The 24,209-nt window shown below is 41.9% G+C and overlaps 1 protein-coding gene across 4 annotated transcripts in view; it reads right to left on the reverse strand.

Annotated features, from left to right (window-relative positions):
- FBXL20 (F-box and leucine rich repeat protein 20) overlaps positions 1 to 24,209 on the reverse strand; it is a 138,558-nt gene that overhangs the window by 72,870 nt on the left and 41,479 nt on the right. For all 4 annotated transcript variants that reach the window (XM_024235075.3, XM_024235078.3, XM_024235079.3 and 1 more), the window contains exon 2: positions 8,041 to 8,102. In XM_024235075.3, the coding sequence (XP_024090843.1) occupies positions 8,041 to 8,102 (62 nt within the window). The remainder of the gene's footprint in view (positions 1 to 8,040; positions 8,103 to 24,209) is intronic.

The raw sequence follows: 24,209 nt of genomic DNA on the forward strand, positions 1-24,209 counted from the left end.
GAAGGAAAGGCTACAAGAAATCTAAAACATTGTGTGTGAGCTTCTCTGAAATGAATATGAGATTGCACACGTGCAGAAAAGAGTTAACAGAGCAGGCCTAAGAATGCTATCTTTAGAAATGCCTGCTTGCAAGGTTAGTCCCTGAATGGCACCTACCTAAGCCGCTGGATTTTGGAAGGGTTCCTACCATTCACTGATGAACTTCTCTAACGGGCAATATTTCACATGCGTCGTCACAACTTGTTGCTGGAGGAATTAAGTGCACCCTGTGTGATTCCACTGGGAAAGGACCCTCGGAAGCTTGCTTCTAGTTTCCTACACATTTTACCTGTGCACCTTTCCCCTTCGCTGATTTTTCTTTGTATCTTTTTTTTTTTTTTTTTTAAGACAGAGTCTCGCTCTGTACCGAGGCTGGAGTGCAGCGGTGTGATCTCGGCTCATTGCAAGCTCCGCCTCCTGGGTTCACGCCATTCTCCTGCCTCAGCCTCCCGAGTAGCTGGGACTACAGGCGCCCGCCACCAGGCCTGGCTAATTTTTTGTATTTTTAATAGAGACGGGGTTTCACCGTGTTAGCCAGGATGGTCTCGATCTCCTGACCTCATGATCTGCCCACCTTGGCCTCCCAAAGTGCTGGGATTCCAGGCATGAGCCACCGTGCCCGGCTGTATCCTTTCTTATAATAAACCATAGTTGTGTGTATGACTACATGATGAGTCCTGTGAATCCTCCTGCACATCACCACACCTGTGGATAGAACTAGGGGACCCCAACACAGTATGAATTGCTGCCTTTTTCCTTTTTTCTTTTTTAAGAGATAGGGCCTAGCCATGTTACCCAGGCTGGTCTCTAACTCCTGGCCTGAAGCAATCCGCCTGCCTCAGCCTCCCAAGTAGCTCAGATTATAGGCATGAGTCACCACACCTGGCTCTCTACTATTTTAGAAGAAAAAAAATTCAGCTAATCCATGCTTTCCATTTCAGTTCATAAAGTTCACCTCTTACCCACTTACACAGATATATCACATCACAATTATGACCCAACACCAGAAGAGTTGAAAAAATGAGAAAAAAATTTCATATTCTTTTTTACCTCAATCCTTTAAAAAATTTTCATATTCTTATAGGTAATAACAGTCATTATTCTGAAACCGCATGTTATAACTAAAAGGGCATGGTGCAGACTCAAGCAGTCTTTATCATTTAATGTCATTTTTACAGTTATCAACGTCATCCTCAGACGGAATCTTTGAGGGCTGGGCACGGTGGCTCACGCCTGTAATCCCAGCACTTTGGGAGACTGAGGTGGGTGGATCCTGAGGTCACGAGATTGAGACCATTCTGGCTAACATGGTGAAACACCGTTGGAACGGGAATTAAAAGAAATTAAAGAATGTGTAAGCAAAAACTCAGTTGTATGTAAGAAAACCCAATACCCCCTGAGGAAGAGAAAGAGCTGGAGTCCTTTAAAATTAACTGCCTGTTTTTCCCTCTGTGGCTAGTGAGCCTTATCTCTCCACTTCCCAGGCATTGTGAAGACCCTGTTTCTCTAGCTGTGCAGCTGCAAGGTCACTAGACAGATAATCTCAAGTCGTAAAACATGTTGTTCCTTAAAAAGTAAGAAATGATGTAATGCATGTCTTAATTGAATAACTGTCTTTGTTTCTTGCTTCTGTAATATGCTTCCCCCTGCACAGATCTACCCCCACCCCACGAAATGCTTAAAAGGTAGCTTGACTTTTTGTTCGAGGCTCAGTCCTTTGGATGTTAATCTGACTGGGTTGATGCACCTAAACAATTAAAAGATTCCTCCTCAACCCCTCGGTCTCTCTGATTCCTTAATTATCCTGCTGCAGTGTCTCTACTAAAAATGCAAAAAGTTAGCCAGGCATGGTGGCACGTGCTGTAGTCCCAGCTACTTGGGAGGCTGAGGCAGGGGAACAGTTTGAACCCAGGAGGCGGAGGTTGCAGTGAGCCGAGATCACGCCACTGCACTCCAGCCTGGGCAACAGAGTGAGACTCCGTCTCAAAAAAAAAAAGAAGGAATCTTTGAGAAACAACTCACTTCACAGTAGCTCTTGGAAAACACAGTCTTTGTCTTAGAAACCTAGATGTTCCTTTTTCAAGTGGTACCGCTAAGTAAGTACACATGGTTTTGCTCTAAGAGGGAGTACTGTCAATATTGCCAACTGAATTTCACATTATGCAAACAGTGGATTCCAGCTTGTTAAACCATTAATCACAAACTTTGTTTCAATAGGGAAGGAAGCGAATCAGTATAAAAGGGGAAACAGGCTGGGTTCAGTGGCTCATGCCTGTAATCCTAATACTTCGTGAGGCTAAGGGGAGAGGATTGCTTGAGGCCAGAAGTACAAAACCAGCCTTGTCAAAGTGAGACCCCATCTCTACAAAAGTAAAAAACATGCGTGTAGCCCCAGCTACTCAGGAGCTGAGGAAGAGGATCAATCGTTTAGGCCCAGAAGTTTGGGACTGCCATTATCATCCCACCGTATTCCAGCCTAGGCAACAGAGTGAGAGCCTGTCAGAGAGGGGAGGGGAGGGGAGGGGAGGGGGACTAGAATAAAATAGAGGAACCAAGAACATCTGCTTAAATTATTGGTAACTTGGCTGTAAGCACTGCAAATACATGGAAATAATATGGTCCTAACAACACAATTGTTTTTGTAGGTTAATATATGTTTGATGAAATGACATAATATGTAACTTAAAATCTAAACAAACCAAATGTTGTATATTTGTTAAACTGCACTTTTAAAAACAGCTAATACACAGAAACTCAAAAGACACACACAAATTTAAAAGACACAGAAAAGCTGAGCAACAAAATAAGCAGTGAGGATAACAATATAATTCACAGACTAAAACAAATATCCATGAGTCTATACTACACGTAACTATAAATAGAACAGATGGGAAAGCTCTACCTTACAGCAGAATTAAAATTAATGAAAGTAGAAGGTCGGGGGCAGTGGCTCACACCTGTAATCCCAGCAGTTTGGGAGGCCAAGGTGGGTAAATCACGAGGTGAGGAGTTTGAGACAAGCCTGGCCAACATGGTGAAATCCCATCTCTACTAAAAATACAAAAATTAGCCCAGTGTGGTGGCGCACGCCTGTAATCCCAGCTACTCGGGAGGCTGAGGCAGGAGAATCACTTGAACCTGGGAGGCAGAGGTTGCAGTGAGCCGAGATTGCACCATTGCACTTCAGCCTGGGTGACAGTGTGAGACACCATCTCAAAAAGAAAAAAAAGAAAAAGAAAGAAAGAATTGGGCAGACAGAAACCACCATAGTAGCAAACTCCACAATGCTAACCTTCATATAACATCATGGATGTTAAAAATAATAAACGAAAAAAGTCACAATGTATAATGTAGTCTCAATGTAGCTCTAGCCACAATAAATTTATTCATTACAAAGAACATAATTCTACAGTGGATAAGCTAAAAGACACTACCTTAACTAAGTGACCAAAATTAACATCACCAGTAACAAGCATAATGGCATCATGTACCTCTTGTTGATAGATGGACAAGGATATACCAGCATTTCTACAGTATACTTGTCAAACTGCATGACTTGAATTTAATTATGAGAAAACAAGAGTAAACATCAGACAAAGCCAAATTGAGGATATTCTATTTTAAAACTGACCAATATTCTTTAAAATTATCAATGCTGGGTACAACAGCTCATGCCTGTAATTCCAGTACTTTGGGAGGCTGAGGTGGACAGATCACTCAACACTCAAGGTCAGGAGTTTGAGCCCAGCCTGGCCAACATGGTGAATTCCTGTCTCTACCAAAAAACACAAAAACTAGCCAAGTGTGGTGGTGCACACCTGTAGCCCCAGCTACTCAGGAGGACGAGGCAGGAGAATTGCTTGAACCTGGGAGGCGGAGGTTACAGTGAGCCGAGATCATGCCACTGCACTCCAACCTGGGAGATAGTGAGACCCTGTCTCAAAAAAAAAAAAAAAAAAAAGACCAGCCTAGGCAACACAGTGAGACCCCATCTGCCCCATCTGTATAAAAAAAATAAGAAAATTAGCCAGGCCATAGTTTAAGAGTAGCCTGGGTAACATAGCAATACCCCATCTCTACGAAAATTTAAAAATTAGGCAGGTGTGGTGGCATGTACCTGTAGTCCCAGCTACTTAAGAGGCTGAGATGTGAGGATCACTTCAGGCTGAGAGGTCAAGGCTGCAGTGAGCTGTGTTTGCACCACTGCAGTCCAGCTTGAGCGACAGCAGGAGACTTTTCTGTATTCAGCAGGAAATCCTGCTGCATTTCCTGCTTCCCTGTTGAAGCTGTGGACAAAATCCTGTTCTTAGAAGAGCAAGGAGGCATAACAATTTAATGTAACGTGTAATCCTGGACTGAATCCTGGGCCAAAAAAAGAATACTACCGTACAGTTGAAGAATTTGAATAAGGTTTGTAGATTAGTTCACAGAACTTTTTTTTTTTTTTTGAGTCTTGCTCTGTCACCAGGCTGGAGTGCAGTGGCACGTGATCTTGGCTCACTGCAACCTCCACCTGCAGGGTTCGATTCCCCTGTCTCAGACTCCCGAGTAGCTGGGACTACAGGCACGCACCACCACACCCGGCTAATTTTTTTTTTGTATTTTAGTAGAGACGGGGTTTCATCATATTGGCCAGGATGGTCTTGATCTCCTGACCTCGTGATCCGCCCATCTCAGCCTCCCAAAGTGCTGGGATTTCAGGCATGAGCCACCGTGACCAGCTTTCTTTTTTTTTTTTTTTGAAATGCAGTCTCACTTTGTCACCCAGGCTGAAGCGCAATGGCGCTCACTGCAACCTCTGCCTCCCAGGGTTCAAGCGATTCTCCTGCTTCAGCCTCCCAAGTAGCTGGGATTACGAGTGCCCGCTGCCACCATGCCCAGCTAATTCCTGGGGTTTTTGTTTGAGATGGAGTCTCGCTCTGTTGTGAGGCTGGAGCACGGTGGCGCGATCTTGGCTCACTGCAACCTCTGCCTCCCGGGTTCAAGCGATTCTCCTGCCTCAGCCTCCCGAGTGGCTGGGATTACAGGCACGCGCCACCATGCCTGGCTAATTTTTTTATTTTTAGTAGAGACGGGGTTTCACCATGTTGGCCAGGCTGGTCTCAATCTCCTGACCTTGTGATCCGCCCACCTCGGCCTCCCAAAGTGCTAGGATCACAGGCGTGAGCCACCGCGCCCGACTAATTTCAGTATTTTTAGTAGAGACGAGGTCTCACCATGTTGGCCAGGCTGGTCTCCAACTCCTGGGCTCAAGTGATCCACCTGCCTTGGCCTCCCAAAGTGCTAGGATTATAGGCGTGAGCCACTGGGCCCATCCAACAGTTCTGTTTCAATGTTAATTTCCTGATTTTGATAACTGATATTATTGAGATGTAAGATGTTAATATTAATTGAGAAAGCTGGAGTATAAATTCTCTGTCCTATTTTTAGAACTTTTTGTTTAAGTATGACACTATTTCAAAATGAAAACTTAAAAATAAGAACATCTTAAAAAAAAAAGATACAGAAAAGCCAGTTTTTCTTATCTTCCTACTACCCAGTTATCCTTCCCACAGGCATCTACTGTTCCAGTCATAAAAACCACATATTTGAAAGTAATTTTGAACCATTACTTAAACTTTTAAAGCTATATTAAACTCAATGAATTTTTTAAAATTACAAATGCCCCAAAGTGAATTTATTAAAATTTGTGCTGACCAATTGTTTTCTATCTAGTATAATGTCAAAGATGCCTCTGTGCTATTTGGCTTTAATTGTTCAAAGTTTTGCTTTTTTTTTTTTTTTTTTTTTTTTTTTTGTAACATGACAAGGTTTCATCATGGGGTTTAAACAAAATTTCAAAATTTCAAGCAACTACTTTACATACATAAACCAATGTTTTGTATACTTAAATACATTCATAAAGTATTAAGTGTTTTGCGGTGTCAAATATGTTTCCTTCCTTTCCAGGATATTAATTTCATTTGGCCTCCAATTTAAGAAGGACTTGTTTCCAACATTAAGTTCAGAATTGGTTGTTTGGAATTCAACCCAAACAAAATTTTCCCATAGAAATTATATAATAAATGGTAGTTAGATTCCCTGATTAGCTTAGAAAGGAACCAGTTTAACCTATAATGTATATAAGAGTTATTCCAATATAACACATATAAATTCAAATCAAGCTCTCAATGATAAAAATGTTGCTATAGATAAAATATCTCCAGTGTCCCAACTTGAGAAAACAGTCACATATCTTCTTTCAGATGAGAGGCAGTGGGCATGCTGGAAAATCATTACATAACTCTACACTGTAGTCAATGTTGAAGACTGAAGAGTACAGGCCGAATTAAGGAGAGAGGGTTCATATGTGACTGTGTATATATATGGTACCTACAGGACTGTTTACATATGTTCATATACTCCTTCTCCCATATACTTCCTCACTCCATCACTATTAGGCTTGGACATGTGACTCGCTTCAGGCAATGGAATATAAGTAGAAATGTAAGCTGTATCAAAGATCACTTAGGTGACCTGGCTTGGTATCTTGTGCACCTGCCCTCAGCCTTGGAGAAAAAAACCACTGAGATTTATGACTTGTTTGTGATAGCCAAGTCTGGTTGATTTAGAAGTTTCTCCTCATCCAACTTCACTTGTAATGTCATCTGTATGGTAACTACACACCTTATAGCTCATCAACATGTACTAGAGTGAGGTCAGAAATGATGACAAAAGCGAGAAAGAGCACAAGTAGGCAATGCTGCAGTCTAAACAATTTCAGGAAATGTTATCTATAGTACCCTCATCTCTTGGATGGATTTATTTAATAGCCTTCCTATTGCTCCCCACTCCTATCCCGCAATTTGGTCTTTGCATGGTAGTCAGACTAATTATTTAAAAACAGAAACCAGTTTATATATTTATGTTATACCCCTGTCTGATCATGAGGGGTTCTGTAGGCCATGGTATGGAATTTTGAGTTTCATGGTAAAAACAAAAAACTCTAGAAGTAATAAAAAATAAAAATGTAGACCATACCACAGTAGGGCCAGTTTCCAGACTCAAGTAATTTTCCTAAATCTTAGTAAACCTTAAGTGAGCTACTGTAGGCCGGGTACAGTGGCTCAAGTCTGTAATCCCAGCACCCTGAGAGGTTGATGTGGGAGGACTGCTTGAGCCCAGTAGTTCAAGACTATTTTGGACAACACAGTGAGACCACCTCTCTCTACAGAAAATTGAAAAACAAACAAACAAAAAACAAACAAACTTGGGGCTGGGCACCGTGGCTCACGCCTGTAATCCCAGCACTTTGGGAGGCCGAGGTAGGCAGATCACAAGGTCAGGAGATCAAGACCATCCTGGCTAACATGGTGAAACCCCGTCTCTACTAAAAAATACAAAAAAATTAGCCAGGGGTGGTGGCGGGTGCCTGTAGTCCCAGCGACTCGGGAGGCTGAGGCAGGAGAATGGCGTGAACCCAGGAGGCAGAGCTTGCAGTGAGCTGAGATTGCGCCACTGCACTCCAGCCTGGGCGACAGAGAGAGACCCCATCTCAAAAAAACAAAAAAAATTAGCCAGACATGGTGACATGTGCCTGTAGTCCCAGCTACTCAGGAGGCTGAGGTGGGAGGATTGCTTGAGCCTGGGAGGTCGAGGCTGCAGTAAGCCGTGATTGCGCCACTGCACTCCAGCCTGGGCAACAGAGCGAGACCCTGTCTCAAAACCAAACAAACAAAAAACCTACATTACTGTATATACAAGAATAAAGAAAAAGGAAAATATGTACATAAAATCGTATCATAAGTACAAGTTGGAACGGAAAAAATTGGTACTAAATTTTGAAATATCTTGATTGACAACTAAAAAATGCAGAGTAAGACTGTTCAAAGCAATCAAATTTAAAAATTCAGATACAGATACTATACATATATGAAAATTAGCAAAAAGTTAAAAAATTTTAAACAGGCAAATATGACATACACACAAAAAAAACACTATAAAATTAGCATTCAGACTTACCGTAACAGGAGTTCTTTGGGAAGTTTTTTATTGATTACAGCTTCATCACTATTTGAGAACATCTGCAAAAACAAAATCATAGTGTCAAGTGTTACTTAACATTTTATTACAGAATGTTCAACTCAATAGTTTAGAGGCAATTCTCTCAGGAAAGAGGTAAAAAAAATATAGTGGGTATCATAAACCAAAGTCATAATTTGGGAAACTCTTTAAGAAGAAAAAGATCTTTGAGGCATTTAATTCATTCCCTGTCTCCAAAGAAAAAGAATAGCAGTCAGAAGGATACATTATGTGCCAGATACTGTTTCAGATGTTTTCACATATTAATGGTTTTAATCTTCATACCATCCCTATTATCTTCACTTTATAGATAGGAAGCTTAGTTACCAAAGGTCTACTTCTCAGAGGCCAGGCGCAGCAACTCACACCTGTAATTCCAGCACTTTCAGAGGCTGAGGCAAGTGGATCGCTTGAGCTCAGGAGTTCAAGACCAGCCCAGTCTGGAGTGCAGTGGCATGATCTCAGCTCACTGCAACCTCCACTTCCCAGGTCCAAGCGATTCTCCTGCCTCAGTCTCCTTGGGTAGCTGAGGTTACAGGTGCATGCCACCATGCCCGGCTAATTTTTGTTTGTTTTTGAGACCGAGTCTCACTGTCACCCAGGCTGGAGTGCAGTGGTGCGATCTCGGCTCACCGCAACCTCTGCCGCCCAGGTTCAAGCAATTCTCCTGCCTCAGCCTCCCGAGTAGCTGGGATTACAGGTCCCTGCCACGGTGCCCAGCTAATTTTTGTACTTTTAGTAGGGATGGAGTTTCACCAACTTGGTCAGGCTGGTCTTGAACTCCCGACCTCATGACCAACCCGCCTTGGCCTCCCAAAGTGCTGGGATTGCAGGCATGAGCCACCATACCTGGCCAACATGGCGAAACTCTGTCTCTACCAAAAAACAAAAAATTAACCAGGCGTGGTGGTGTGTGTCTGTGGTCCTAGCTACGCGGGAGGCTGAGGTGGGAGGATTACCTGAGTCAGGGAAGTGGAGGTTGCAGTGAGCTGAGATCACACCACTGCACTGCAGCCTCAGCGAGAGAGTGAGAACCCCTCTCCAAAAAAAAAAAAAAGTTTACTGCTCAGCTCACATCACTATGGAGTGACTATTTTAATATGCCATTAAGAGAAGATGACTCCCCAAACTTGGCTCACATTTACTTGTTCAAGGAGATGTTTGGAAATCTGGAATAGAAAATATTCACTTTTGGCCGGGCACAGTGGCTCACACTTGTAATCCCAGCACTTTGGCAGGCTGAGGTGGGTGGATCACCTGAGGTGAGGAGTTCGAGACCAGCCTGGCCAACATGGCGAAACCCCGTCTCTACTAAAAATACAAAAAATGTACCCAGGTGTGGTGGCACATGCCTGTAGTACCAGGTACTCAGAAGACTGAGGCATGAGAATCACTTGAACCCCAGGCTGCAGAGCTTGCAGTGAGCCGAGATGGCGCCCCTACACCCCAGCCTGGGCGACACAGCAATACTCTATCTCAATAAAAATAAAAATTGAAAAAGGAAAATATCCTCTTTCATGTTTATATATTGTGCAGAAAACCAACAGTGCTTTATAACTGCCACCATAGCATTCTTGATGCACTCAAGTGATCATTTAACAAATTAATCAAATTACTCACAACGGATACTTTTAACGAGAGCCACCATTTTTACCACAAAGGAGATCATGACTATAAGCTTGTCTAGTAAGCTATGTAAAAAATCAAATACCATACACAATCAAAAGCCCAGTAAAAATGGCACATACACATGTGACCGAAGCTGAGAGAAATATGTTCCGTCGCTGCTACTAAGTATTGCAGAAATTCCTCTTAAGGTCATGCAATAAACATTACCGAATTCCCTATCAGGCACTTTATTCTAGACAATGGGATAAAAAGAAAAGACACTATCTCTATCCTTAAGGAGCTCTTGCACTACAATGAAGAAAACAGAAGAAAGCAAATAATTTACTAATTACTAGAGACAGATGACAAGAGATGTAAGAGAGAACAAAGAACGGCACAACTAATTCTACCTGGAGGTGTATCTAAATTCAGCTTAAAAGAAGGCCAAAAATTAGCTGGGAAAAAAGATAACAATATCTACAAAATAATGGAGTCATACATGAAGATCCTGGTATCTCATAGAGATTCAAAGTAGAGGTAATGAAGAGAAAGCAGAAATGGTAGAGAAGTCACAGATAAAATGCACTGCCCCTCAATTTCATTTAAAGAATAATTTTAATAATTTTTTTTTTGACAGAGTTTCGCTCTATTGCCCAAGCTGGAGTGCAGTAGCGCCATCTCAGCTCACTGCAACCTCCACCTCCCGGGTTCAAGCGATTCTCCTGCCTCAGCCTCCTGAGTAGCTGGGATTACGGGCTCCTGTCACCACACTTGGCTGATTTTTGTATTTTTAGTAGAGACAGGGTTTCACCATGTTGGCCAGGCTGGTCTCAAACTCCTGAGCTCAACAGATCCTCCCAACTCAGTGTCCCAAAGTGCTAGGATTACAGGTGTGAGCTACCACGACTGGCCTAAATATTTTCTAATGATTACAATAACCTACGTTCCAGATAAATGGAAAGCCCTGTGAGGGCAGGGAGCATGCCTGTTATGTCTGCCATAATTTTAGGGTTGTGCACAGAGCCTGCTACATGGTAGGAAATCAATAAATCTACCTCTGGGCAACATGGCGAAATCCTGTCTGTACAAAAACACAAAAATTAACCAGGCATTGGCTGGGAGTGGTAGCTCATGCCTGTAAGCCCAGCCCTTTGGGAGGCCAAGGTGGGAGGATGGCTTGAGCTCAGGAGTTCAATACCAGCTTGGGCAATATAGTGAGATCTCATCTTGAAAAAAGATGTAAAAAGATTTATAAATAATAAATAAATCAGATGTGATGGTGTACACCTGTAGTCCCAGTTATTTGGTGGGGGGGTGCTGAGGTGGGAGGAACACTTGTGCCGAGGAAGTCAAGGATGCAGTGGAGCATGTTCACACCACTGCACTCCAGTCTGGGCGACAGAGTGAGATCCTGTCTCAAAAACAAAAAATAATAATAATAATGAATGGTTTATTAAATGGATGGTGGGGCTACACCATGAAGGAAACCTGTATACAGTTTAGAAATGTGAAACACCACCATAGGGAAGAGAATCCTAAAGACACCGAACTCTGGACTAGTAGGAAGGAAATAAAGTTAGGAATTCATTAAAATTATGGTCCAAGTAAAAGATGACGCAGGTCTCTGTAAGATTAACAGGGACAGTGAAATGAAAAGAAACTGGAACAAAGATTGTTAAAAAAGCAACAATACTTAGTAACAAAAAGTTGAATCATTTAGCAGGTTTCAGTGTTACAAACAGACTACTAGAAATGCTAATGACTGACAATTACTTTTTTTTTAAATTATACTTTAAGTTCTAGGGTACATGTGCACAACGTGCAGGTTACATATGTATACATGTGCCATGTTGGTGTGCTGTACCCGTTAACTCGTCATTTACATTAGGTATATCTCCTAATGCTATCTCTCCCCGCTCCCCACACCCCACAACAGGTCCCGGTGTGTGATGTTCCCCACCCTATGTCCAAGTGTTCTCATTGTTCAATTCCCATCTATGAGTGAGAACATGTGGTGTTTGGTTTTCTGTCCTTGCGAGTTTGCTCAGAATGATGGTTTCCAGCTTCATCCACGTCCCTACAAAGGACATGAACTCATCCTTTTTTATGGCTGCATAGTATTACATGGTGTATATGTGCCACATTTTCTTAATCCAGTCTATCATTGATGGACATGTGGGTTGGTTCCAAGTCCTTGCTATTGTGAATAGTGCTGCAATAAACATACATGTGCATATGTCTTATAGCAGCATGATTTATAATCCTTTGGGTATATACCCAGTAATGGGATCGCTGGGTCAAATGGTTATTTCTAGTTCTACATCTTTGAGCAATCGCCACACTGTCTTCCACAATAGGTGAACTAGTTTACAGTCCCACCAACAGTGTAAAAGTGTTTCTATTTCTCCACATCCTCTCCAGCACCTGTTGTTTCCTGACTTTTTAATGATCGCCATTCTAACTGGTGTGAGATGGTATCTCATTATGGTTTTGATTTGCATTTCTCTGATGGCCAGTGATGATGAGCATTTTTTCATGTGTCTATTGGTTGCATAAATGTCTTCTTTTGAGAAATGTCTGTTCATATCCTTTGCCCACTTTTTGATGGAGTTGTTTGATTTTTTCTTGTAAATTTGTTTAAGGTCTTTATAGATTCTGGATATTAGCCCTTTGTCAGAAGGGAAGATTGTAAAAATTTTCTCCCATTCTGTAGGTTGCCTGTTTACTCTGATGGCAGTTTCTTTTGCCGTGCAGAAGCTCTTTAGTTAATTAGATCCCATTGGTCAATTTTGGCTTTTGTTGCCATTGCTTTTGGTGTTTTAGTCATGAAGTCCTTGCCCATCCCTATGTCCTGAATGGTACTGCCTAGGTTTTCTTCTAGGGTTTTTATGGTTTTAGGTCTAACATTTAAGTCTTTAATCCATCTTGAATTAATTTTTGTATAAGGTGTAAGGAAGGGATCCAGTTTCAGCTTTCTATATATGGCTAGCCAGTTTTCCAAGCCCCATCTATTAAATAGGGAATCCTTTCCCTATTTCTTGATTTTGTCAGGTTTGACAATTACATGTTTTAGTAAAAAAAAAAAAATCCAATCCCTCCTCAGAAGGCAGTCTTTCAAAACTAAACCATTACATTTCTCTCTAAACAAGGTTGGGTTCGTCTTTTTTTTTTTTTTTTTTTTGGTAGAGAGTCTCGCAGGGCACATGTTCTCAGGATCTCCTGAGAGCTGTGTCACACACATACAAAAGATGACGTCTCGGCTGAGCGCGGTGGCTCACGCCTGTAATCCCAGCACTTTGGGAGTCCAAGGTGGGTGGATCACGAGGTCAAGAGATGGAGACCATCCTTGGCCAACATGGTGAAACCCAGTCTCTACTAAAAATACAAAAATTAGCTGGGCATGATGACACACACCTGTAGTCCCAGCTACTCGGGAGGCTGAGGAAGGAGAATCCCTTGAACCTGGGAGCGGAGTTTGCAGTGGGCCGAGATCATGCTACTGCAGTCCAGCACTGGCGAAAGAACGAGACTCCATCTCAAAAAAAAAAAAAAAAAAAAAAAAAAAAGATGGACTCTCAGCATGTTGACCAAGCTGGTCTGAAACTCCAGGCCCCAAGCAATCTTCCTGCCTCAGCCTTCCAAAGTGTTGGGATTACATTTGTGAGCCACTGTGCCCAGTCAGGTTCTTCTAATGTTCTTAAATAACATGGTTTCGAAGATACTATGTCACTATGGTCATTATTCTCCGGATGCACTCATAGGCAGTAACTCACAAAGTTGTAATGTGTTTACATGTTCTTACTTTTGAGACAAGGTCTCACTCTGTTGCCCAGGTTGGAGTACAGTGGTCCCATCATAGATCACTGCAGCCTTGACCTCCGGACTCAAACAATGCTCCCCCTTCGGCCTCCTGAGTAGCTAGGACTACAGAAATGTGCTACCACACCTGACTAATTTTTGTATCTATTGTAGAGATGGGGGTCTCACTATGTTGCCCAAGCTAGTCTTGAATGCCTGAGCTCAACAGATCCTCCTGCCTCAGCCTCTCAAATTGCTGGGATTAGGCCGGGCACGGCAGTTCATGCCTGTAATCCCAGCACTTTGGGAGGCTGAGGCGGGCAGATCACTTGAGGTCATGAGTTTGAAACCATCCTAGCCAACATGATGAAACCCCATCTCTACTAAAAATACACAAATTAGCCAGGCACGGTGGCAGGCACCTGTAATTCCAGCTACTTGGGAGGCTGAAGCAGGAGAATCATTTGAACCCGGGAGACAGAGGTTGCAGTGAGTTGAGATCATGCCACTGCACTCCAGCCTGGGGAACAGAGTGGGACTCCGTCTCAAAATAAATAAGCAAATAAATAAAAATCGGGCCACTGTACTCCAGCCTGGGCAACAGAGCAAGATTCCACCTCAAAAAAAAAAAAAAAAAAAGGCTAGGATGACAGGCGTTAAGTCACCATGCCTGGCCAGAATTTTCCATAGTGGTGTCATGTCAGCACTCAAAATCTTTCAGATTTTGGGCTGAGCAAGGTGACTCATGCCTGTAATCCCAGCACCTTGGGAGGCTGAGGTAGGAGGATAGCTTGAGCCCAAGAGGTCAAGGATGCAGCAAGCAGTGTTTGTACCACTGTACTCCAGCCTGGACAAAACAGTGAGACCCCACCTCTGGAAAAAAAAAATAAGAAAATTCCATACCTAACCTCTTGTGATAAGTCACAGTCAAGATGCAGTCAAGGCCAGGCGTAGTGGCTCACGCCTGTAATCCCAGCACTTTGGGAGGCTGAGGGAGGCAGATCATGAGGTCAGGAGATCGAGACCATCCTAACTAACACGGTGAAACCCTGTCTCTACTAAAAATACAAAAAATTAGCCAGGCATGGTGGCTGGCGCTTGTAGTCCCAGCTACTCAGGAGGCTGAGGCAGGAGAATGGCATGAACCTGGGAGGCAGAGCTTGCAGTGAGCAGAGATCACGCCACTGCACTCCAGCCTGGGCTACAGAGCGAGACTCCGTCTCAAAAAAAAAAAAGATGCAGTCAAAACTGTTTCATGCCCAAAAAATTATTTAAAATATTCTATGAAACACTCAATCTACTAGGACTATGTCCAACCCAAATCCACAAAAAGTAAAACTTAATCATTTTAATTTTAGAAAACAAAGTATTAAATGCCACATCTCACCTAATAAGGCACTATGTTCACTTCAATATACATAATAATGGAAAATAACAAAAAAACACATAATATGTTGTTCACATGACTTCTACAATTTCACATATAAAACAAAGAAGCACCAGGCATGGTAGCTCATGCCTGTAACTTTGGGAGGCCAAGGCGGGCGGATCACCTGAGGCTGGGAGATCGAGACCAGCTGACCAACATGGAGAAACCCCATCTCTACTAAAAACACAAAATTAGCCAGGCATGGTGGTGCATGCCTATAATCCCAGCTACCTGGGAGGCAGAGGCAGGAGAATCGCTTGAACCTGGGAGGCAGAGGTTGCAGTGAGCTGAGATTGCGCCATGGCACTCCAGCCTGGGCGACAGAGCTAGACTCCTTCTGGAAAACAAAAACAAAAACAAAAAAAGCAGCAAAAAAAAAAAAAAATCATAGCAGCTAATTTCCTCCCTTGCTTTGGACTATATAAACTGAGAATGCTGCTGCCTCTGTAGGAGCATTAAAGTGAAGGGAAAAAGAAACAGCACTCTGGAACCATTTGGGAAATGCCACTATGTGTAAGACATCTGTCCAGATTTATATTTCCCTCCCTTTTCTTCTGCACATAAGTCTCCTAACTCCAGGTTTGTAAGAAAGAACCAGATTAGTGGTTAAGAAAGGATGGTCCCCTGAGCATGAGTATCAGCATCAACCCGGAACTTACAGGAATTGAAAATTCTCAGGATTTTCCTTAGACCTGTAGAATCAAAGACTGGGGTTAGGTAGGCAGGAGAGAAAATGGTGGGGCAATCTCTATTTTAACAAGACCTCTATGTGATACTGATGTACCCTAAAGTTTAAGAACCAATAGGTCAGATGAAGTAGATTCAGGATCTCAGGAAAAAATAACACATAACCAGAATATTATCACTTGAAGTGACACAGCAATAGACATTAGAAAATAATCCTAAAGCCAAGCATAGTGGCTCACACCTGTAATCCCAGCACTTTGGGAGGCCGAGGTCAGTGGATCACCTGAGGTCAGGAGTTCGAGATCAGCCTGGCTAACATGGTGAAACCCCTTCTCTACTAAAAATACAAAAAATTAGCAGGGTGTGGTGGTGTGCACCTGTAATCCCAGCTACTCGGGAAGCTGAGGCAGGAGAATTGCTCAAACCCGGGAGGGGGAGGTTGCAGTGAGCTGAGATCACGCCATTGCACTCCAGCTTAGGAAACAAGAGAGAAACTCTGTCTCACCAAAAAAAAAAAAAAAAGAATCCTAAAAGTAGACACAATAACACCAGATGTTTTCTAGGAAACCCAAATGGTTTCTGCTCCTGTTCATGCTATTGTTTATAAAACCAATATTTCATAAAAGCAATAGAATATGTGTTTTAGATATTTTACTATTTTATATTTCAGTTGAATCCAAACTCTAGGTTTCTCATTCAAAAATATAAAAGGAGTCAAAAAAATTTAGATCAAGGCTATAACAAATTACAACAGTCTTGTGAAGGATTTTCAATATAACAGTTGCAGAGGAAATAACTATTCAAATGTTTAACATTCTTAGGTAATCTGGTTTTATATTAACACAGGACGTATCATGATATATTTCTGTAATCTATAAACAATTACAAGGAAATAATCAGCAGAAAAACATGGGAGCAACTAGATTCTTCTCTTCTTATTGTTTCAAAGGACAATATCACCTAAACATGCAAGCAGACACTGCAATAGCCATGACTTCTAGGGGTAGAATGTTCTTAAATATATTGGTTTTTAAAAAGCTAAGCAACTTGGTTTACATACAATAATATACTGTTGGTTTGTATAAAATTATAATTGTTTTTCTATAACTTACATAGCTGAGAAAACAACTTTGAAGCCCCTTGTACCAATTTAGAATTATATCATCTAATAGAGTTCGTGAATATTAAGCAGCTTGTGTGTGTGTGCGTGCGCGTGCATGCTATTACTTTTGCCTTTTCTATCAGTTTCTAAATCTCAGTTTGACACATTTGAGGGATCTGTTTACTAACATAATACATTTATTTAAATGCTTAGTAAATAAACAGGACCCAAGAAACCACTTCAGGAGGCTCTAAAACCAGAGGTTGGGTGGAAAAGGGCCGACAGGTTGAACAAAGAAAACTAGGAAAGAGCCAGGCACAGTGGTGTGTGCCGGTAGTCCCAGCTACTTGGTAGGCTGAAGGGGAGTATTGCTTGATCCCAGGAGTTCAAGTCTGGCCTGGGCAAGATCGTGAGACCCCATGTCTGAAAAAATTAAGACATTAAAAAAAAATAGGAAAGAAATGGCCATGCACAGTGGCTCACAACTGTAATCCCAGCACTTTCGGAGGCTGAGGCAGGCAGATCACTTGAGCTCAGGAGCTGACCAGACTGGCCAACATGGTGAAACCCCGTCTCTACTAAAAAATACAAAAATCAGCCGGGTGTAGTAGCGTGTACCTGTAGTCCCAACTACTTGGGAGGCTGAGGCATGAGAATCGCTTAAACCCAGGAGGCGGAGGTTGCAGTGAGCCGAGATCAGGCTACTGCACTCCAGCCTGGGCAACAGAGTGAAACTCTGTCTGGGAAAAAAAAAAAAAAAAGAAAAAAAAGGAAAGAAAGAAATACTTGTTCAACAGTGACCCCTACTGCTTAAATTAAATCTACCAACTACTAAACAGGAAATTAAAAGATCTGACCTATATTATTTAAGCTTTATAGATTATATACAGAATTCCCAATTCTTGGCTAGCACCTGGCTGTGTGGAAAGAAGACTATTTCTCTTGCAGCTAGGCAGGATTCAGTAACTAAGTCTTGACCAGTAGGTTGTAAGAAAAAGTGCTACGTACAATTTTCAGGAGAGTACTTAAAGAGAGAGGGTATGTCCTTTTTCTTTATCCCTTTCTCAATTCTGCTGCTTAGAATAGGATTAGGATGCCTGGAACTCCATCTTGTATCATGAAGTTGAAGGCCACCATTTTAAAGACAAGCAGAAAACTAGAAAAGGTCTGCAGATGATTGCAGGGATACCATGCCAGTAAAAACTGTCTACATCTGGACTTTACAAGAGAAAATAAACGTAAATATTTAAGCCACTGTTAATTTGGGTCTCTGACATATGTAGCTAAACTTAGTAATACATAAGCAGCTAAACCTACTAAAACATATGCAGCTAAACTTACTAAACTTACTAAGTCCCCTCTTATCAGTGGTTTTCCTTTCTACGGTCCATGGTCAGCCAGTCTGAAAACAGGTTAGTAAAAGAGACATTCACACAACTTTATTACAGTATACTGTTATAATTGTTCTATTTTATTAGTTATTTTTGTTCATCTCTTTCTGTGCCTAATTTATAAATCATACCTTATCATAGGTATATAAGTATAGAAAAAATCATAGTATATATAGGGCTCTATACTATATGCAATTTTAGGCTTCCACCAGGGGTCATGGAACATATTCCCCATGGATAAGGGAGACTACTACACCTTATTTATTTTTTATTTTTTTGAGACAGAGTCTCACTCTGTCACCAGGCTGGAGTGCAGTGGCACAATCTTGGCTCACTGCAACCTCCACCTCCCAGGTTCAAGCGATTCTCCTGCCTCAGCCTCCCAAGTAGCTGGGATTACAGACTCGCGCCACCACACCCAGCTAATTTTTGTATTTTTAGTAGAGATGGGGTTTCATCATATTGGCCAGGATGGTCTCGACCTCTTGACCTTGTCATGATCCACCCACCTTGGCCTCCCAAAGTGCTGGGGTTACAGGAGTGAGCCACCGCGTCCAGCCTATTTTTATCTTAAAAATGTTTCGTTTTTCAAGATGAAGAGTTCTGAAGAATGCTTGTATAACACTGTGAATGTACTTAACACTACTGAACTGTGTAATGTACATTTAAAAACAGTTAAGATGGTAAATATTATGTTACATGTATTTTACCACAGAAATTTTAAAGGTACAAGTATTTTCACATTCTGGCATCTGTGAAATCAGGATTCATCTCACAATTAAAAATCAAAAGCATCTGTGTATAAAATAAAGTTGCAGTTTATAATTCATGGCATCTTTTCTTTAATGATATATAGTGAAGTCTACCAACGGGGAAAACAAATAAGATAGTATCCCTGAGGACCATTATTTCTCCTCAAACAAGTTCTTGCTTTTTTGTTCATGCTATTTTCTTTAGAGTACCTGTGCAATGAAACCTGCCTACTCTGTCAATACAAAGAGATTAATGTCCATCGCACTTACTACCCATTCCATGATGTCTTTCTCAATCTCGTTAACTGGATGTGACTGTTCCTTCTCCTATGAAACCTCAAAGCATCCCAAAGCTCAGAATACCAGTCCTACATTGGTGTTACCAGACTATAAGCTCTGAGAGGAAAGGGACCTTGTCTGTTTTGTCACCACAGTATAGTCAGCAACCCACAGCTAAACTAGTGCCTAGGAATCACTGAATCAATTAATGTTATTTATACGTTAGGAATCTGGAAGTACTCTAATCCCTCTCCTCTTTTTGACTGTAAAAAGCAGCCTTTTGTGGCTTTTTCACTATGTATCTCTATAGCAGACTGCCTTGCAAAAAAAATGCAATAAAAATATTTAATAAATTGAATGTTACCCATTTAGCAAATAAGATATGAATGATATCAGCACAGCAATAGACAGACTGAATTATACCGCAACAAACAAAACAATTAAAATAGTTGAAAAAACAAAAGTTTGGAAATCCAGGTTATAGCCCATTTATTTAAAGGGATGTTCCCCACGTAAAATTTCTTGGTTTGTTTGTTTGTTTTTGAGACAGAGTTTTGCTCTTGTTGTCCAGGCTATAGCCCATTTATTTAAAGGGATGTTCACCACGTAAAATTTCTTGGTTTGTTTGTTTTTGAGACAGAGTTTTGCTCTTGTTGTCCAGGCTAGAGTGCAATGGCACAATCTCAGCTCACTAGAACCTCTGCCTCCCTGCTTCAAGTGATTCTCGCCTCAGCCTCACTGCAGAGGTTGCAGTGAGCTGAGATTGTGCCATTGCACTCTAGCCTGGGGGACAAAAGCGAGACTTCGTCTCAAAAAAAAAAAAAAAAACTCCTTTGCCTAATCCAATTTCATAAAAATTTTCTCCTATGTTTTAAAAGTTTTGGCTGGGAGGGGTGGCTCACACCTGTAATCTCAGCACTTTGGGAGGCCAAGGTGGGTGGATCATGAGGTCAGGAGTTCGAGACCAGCCTGGCCAACATGGTGAAACCCTGTCTCTACTAAAAATACAAAAAGTAGCCAGGCGTGGTGGTATCCGCCTGTAATCCCTTGCTCCTTGGGAGGCTGAGGCAGGAAAATCACTTGAACCCAGGAGGCGGAGGTTGCGGTGAGCTGAGATCGTGCCACTGCACTCCAGCCTAGGCGACAGAGTGAGACTCCATCTCAAAAAAAAAAAAAAATTTATAGTTTTAGCTTATATACTTAAGTCTAAGATCCATTTTGAGTTAATTATTGTATGTGGTATGAGGTGAGAGCACAACTTCATCTGTCTGCATGCAGATATACAATTGTTTCACCACCATTTGTTTTGTTTTGAGACAGGGTTTCACTCTGTCACTGAGGCTGAAGTACAGTGGCACAATCATGGCTCACTGCAGCCTCAAGTTCTTGGGCTCAAGTGATCATCCCATCCCAGTCCCCCAAGTGGCTGGGACTACAGGTACATATCACCACGCTCAGCTATTTTTTCTATATTTTATAGAGACAGGATTTTGCCATGTTGCCTAGGATAGTCTTGAACTCCTGGACTCAAGCAATCTGTCTGCCTTGGCCTCCCAGGCAGCTAGGATTATAGGCATGAGCCCCTGCGCTCGGCCTACATCTGTGTTTGTTTTGAGACAGGGTATCACTCTGTCACCCAGGGTGGAGTGCAGTGGTGCAATCACCTCTTAATGCAGCCTTGACCTCCCAGGCTCAAGCAATTCTCCCACCTCAGCCTCCTGAGAAGCTGGAACTACAGGTGCATGCCACCACACCTGGCTAATTTTTTTTTTTAATTTTGTAGTAGAGACAAGGTCTCACTATGTTGCCCAGGCTAGTCTTAAACTCCTAAACTCAAGAGCTCCTCCCACCTTGACCTCCCAAAGTGCTGGGATTACAGGCATGAGCTATTGTACCCAGCCCCATTTGAAATAGTCTTTAAAGCAGATGGGGCTGGGTGCAATGGTTCATGCCTGTAATCCCAGCACTTTGGGAGGCCAAGGCAGGTGGATCACCGAGGTTGGGAGTTCGAGACCAGCCTGACCAACATGGAGAAACCCTGTCTCTACTAAAAATACAAAATTAGACGGGCGTGGTGCTGCACGTCTGTAATCCCAGCTACTTGGGAGGCTGAGGCAGGAGAATCGCTTGAACCCGGGAGGAGGAGGTTGAAGTGAGCCGAGTTCGTGCCACACTGCACTCCAGCCTAGGCAATAAGAGCGAAACTCTGTCTCAAAAAAAAAAAAAAAAAAAAAAAGACTATTTTTTGCCCAGTTGAATTGCTTTAGTACCTTAATCAAATATCACTTGACCATAAACGCTGGCATTATTTCTAGACTCTCAATACTGTTCCATTAATCTATACATATATCTTTATGTCAACAATTCACTGTCACTGTTAGGCATGCCTCTCATTCTATATGTTTTCTCTGTCTCATATCTTTTGTTCTTCTGTTCCTTTTATATTGCCTTCTGGTATCTTAAACAGTTTTATAATTACCATCTTATGCGAAACCCCCTTTATTTCTTGAGACAGCGTCTTACTACGTCACCCAGGCTAGAGTGCGGTGGCACAAACATAGCTCACTGCAACCTCCAACTTCTGGAGCTCAAGTGAAGCTGCCTCAGCCTCCCAACGTGTTGCGATTACAGGTGTGAGTCACCATGCCCAGCCGGCAAATGCCTTTAATTCAGTTAAGATAATAAAAGAAACATTTACTTATTGTCATTCATATTTACCTCTGAAATTAACTTCTGCTCTTCTTTTTCTTCAAGTTACCATCTGGTACCATATCGTTTCACTTCAGCTTGAAGGACTTCCTTTAGTAAGGCAAGCCTGCTAACAAATTCTCTCAGTATTTGCTTATCTGGAAACGTTTTTATTTTGCCTCAACTTTTGAACAAAGTATTAGTTCAGGTTTTCCAGAGAAACAGAAACAATTACATATATATAAACTCTTCTCATATATATGCATATATATATATGTATATATATATATGAAGAGATTTATTATAAGAGCTGGCTCACAGAAATCTTATAGTGTAAGCCAGTCAGAGTCCAAAGGCCTAACTAAGAACCAGAGGTGGAGGTGAGGCAGTATTACCAGCGTCCAAAGGCCAGAACAGGAGCTCTGATGTCCAAGGAAAACAGAAAATGAACGTCTCAGCTCAAGGAGAGGCAGTATTCTCCCTTCCTCCACCTTTTTGTTTTATTCAGGCCCTCAGCTGATTGGATGATGCTGGCCCACACTGGTGAGGGCGGATCTTTCTTTACTCAGTCTACTGATTTAAATACTAACCTCTTCCACAAACACCCTCACAGACACACCCAGAAATAATGTTTTACTAGCTATCCGGGCATCCCTTAGCCTTCTCAAGATGGCATATAAGGCCAGGAGCAGTGGCTCATGCCTGTAATCCTAGCACTTTGGGAGGCTGAGGTGGGTGGATCACTTGAAGTTAGGAGTTTGAGACCAGCCTGGCCAACGTGGCGAAACCCTGTCTCTTCTAAAAATACAAAGATTATCCGGGCGTGGTGGCGTACGCCTGTAATCCCAGCTACTCGGAGGCTAAGGCAGGAGAATCACTAGAACCCTGGAGGTGGAGGTTGCAGTGAGCTGAGATCACGCCACTGCACTCCAGCCTGGGCAACAGAGTGAGACTCTGTCTCAAACCAAAAAACAAAAAACAACAACAAAAAAAACATCTCTCAGTAGAAACAATAACAACACTATCAACAGAATGAAAAGACAACCTACAAATTAGGAGAAAATATTTGCAAATATCTATCTCAGGAGTTAACACCCAGAGTATATAAAGAAATCCTACAAACTGAAAAACAAACAAAAAACAATCCAACTAAAAAATGGGCGAAAGGTTTGAATATTCAGACATTTCTCCAAAGAAAATATACAAGGGACCGATAAGCAAATGAAAAGATGCTAAACATCACTAATCATTAGAAAAATGCAAATCAAAACCACAAGATACCACTTCACAATCATTAGGAAGGCTACTTTCTAAAACAAAAAATCTGGCAAGGTGCAGTGGCTCACGCCTATAATCCCACCACACCACTTTGGGAGGCTGCTGAGGTGGGCTGATCGCCTGAGCTCAGGAGTTTGAAACCAGCCTGGCCAACCCCATCTCTACAAAAAAAATAGAAAAAATTAGCGTGGTGGCACGCACTTGTACCTGTAGTCCCAGCTACTTGGGAAACTGAGGCAGGGAAATGACTTGAGTCCAGGAGGTGGAAGTTGCAGTGAGCGGGGATTATGTAATTTCACTCCAGCCTGAGCGTGGGTGACACAGCAAGATCCTGTCTCAAAAACAAACAACAGAGGTGGGCCTGCAATCCCAGCACTTTGGGAGGCCAAGGCGGGCAGATCATGATGTCAGGAGATCAAGACCAGCCTGGCCAACATGGTGAAATCCTGTCTCTACTAAAAATACAAAAATTAGCCAGGCGTGGTGGCACACGGGAGGCTGAAGCAGGAGAACTGCTTGAACCTGGGAGGCGGAGGTTGCAGTGAGCCGAGATCACTCAACTGCACTCCAGCCTGGGCAACAAGAGTGAGACTCCATCTTGGGGAAAAAAAAAAAACAGAAAGTAACAAGTGTTGGTGAGAATGTGGAGAAACTGGAAACCTTAGACATTGCTGCATTGCTCATGGGAATGGAAAATGGTTGGCTGCTACAGAAAACAGTATGGCAGTTCCTTAAAAAATTAAACAATTTTCATATGATCCAGCAATTCCTATTCTTATTCCTATTTCTTCAATTCCTATTTTGGTACATATCTGAAATAACTGAAAGCAGGTTCACAACAGCCAAAAGGCAGAAGTCACTCAGGTGTCCAACAGATGAATGAATAAACAAAATGTTCTTTTTACATAAAATGGAATATTTAGTATTAAAAAGCAATTATTACATACAGAATTAAATTATTCAGATAAAACATTAAAGTATTAAATGTATAAACATAAAATATTAAAATTATGTTGTTTTATGATTATATAAAAATTTACATAAAAACATATTACATATTATTTAGTATTAAAAATGAAAAAATTCCGACACATGGA

The sequence above is a fragment of the Pongo abelii genome, chromosome 19 (genome assembly GCF_028885655.2).
Source record: "Pongo abelii isolate AG06213 chromosome 19, NHGRI_mPonAbe1-v2.0_pri, whole genome shotgun sequence".
Taxonomy (NCBI): Eukaryota; Metazoa; Chordata; class Mammalia; order Primates; family Hominidae; genus Pongo; species Pongo abelii.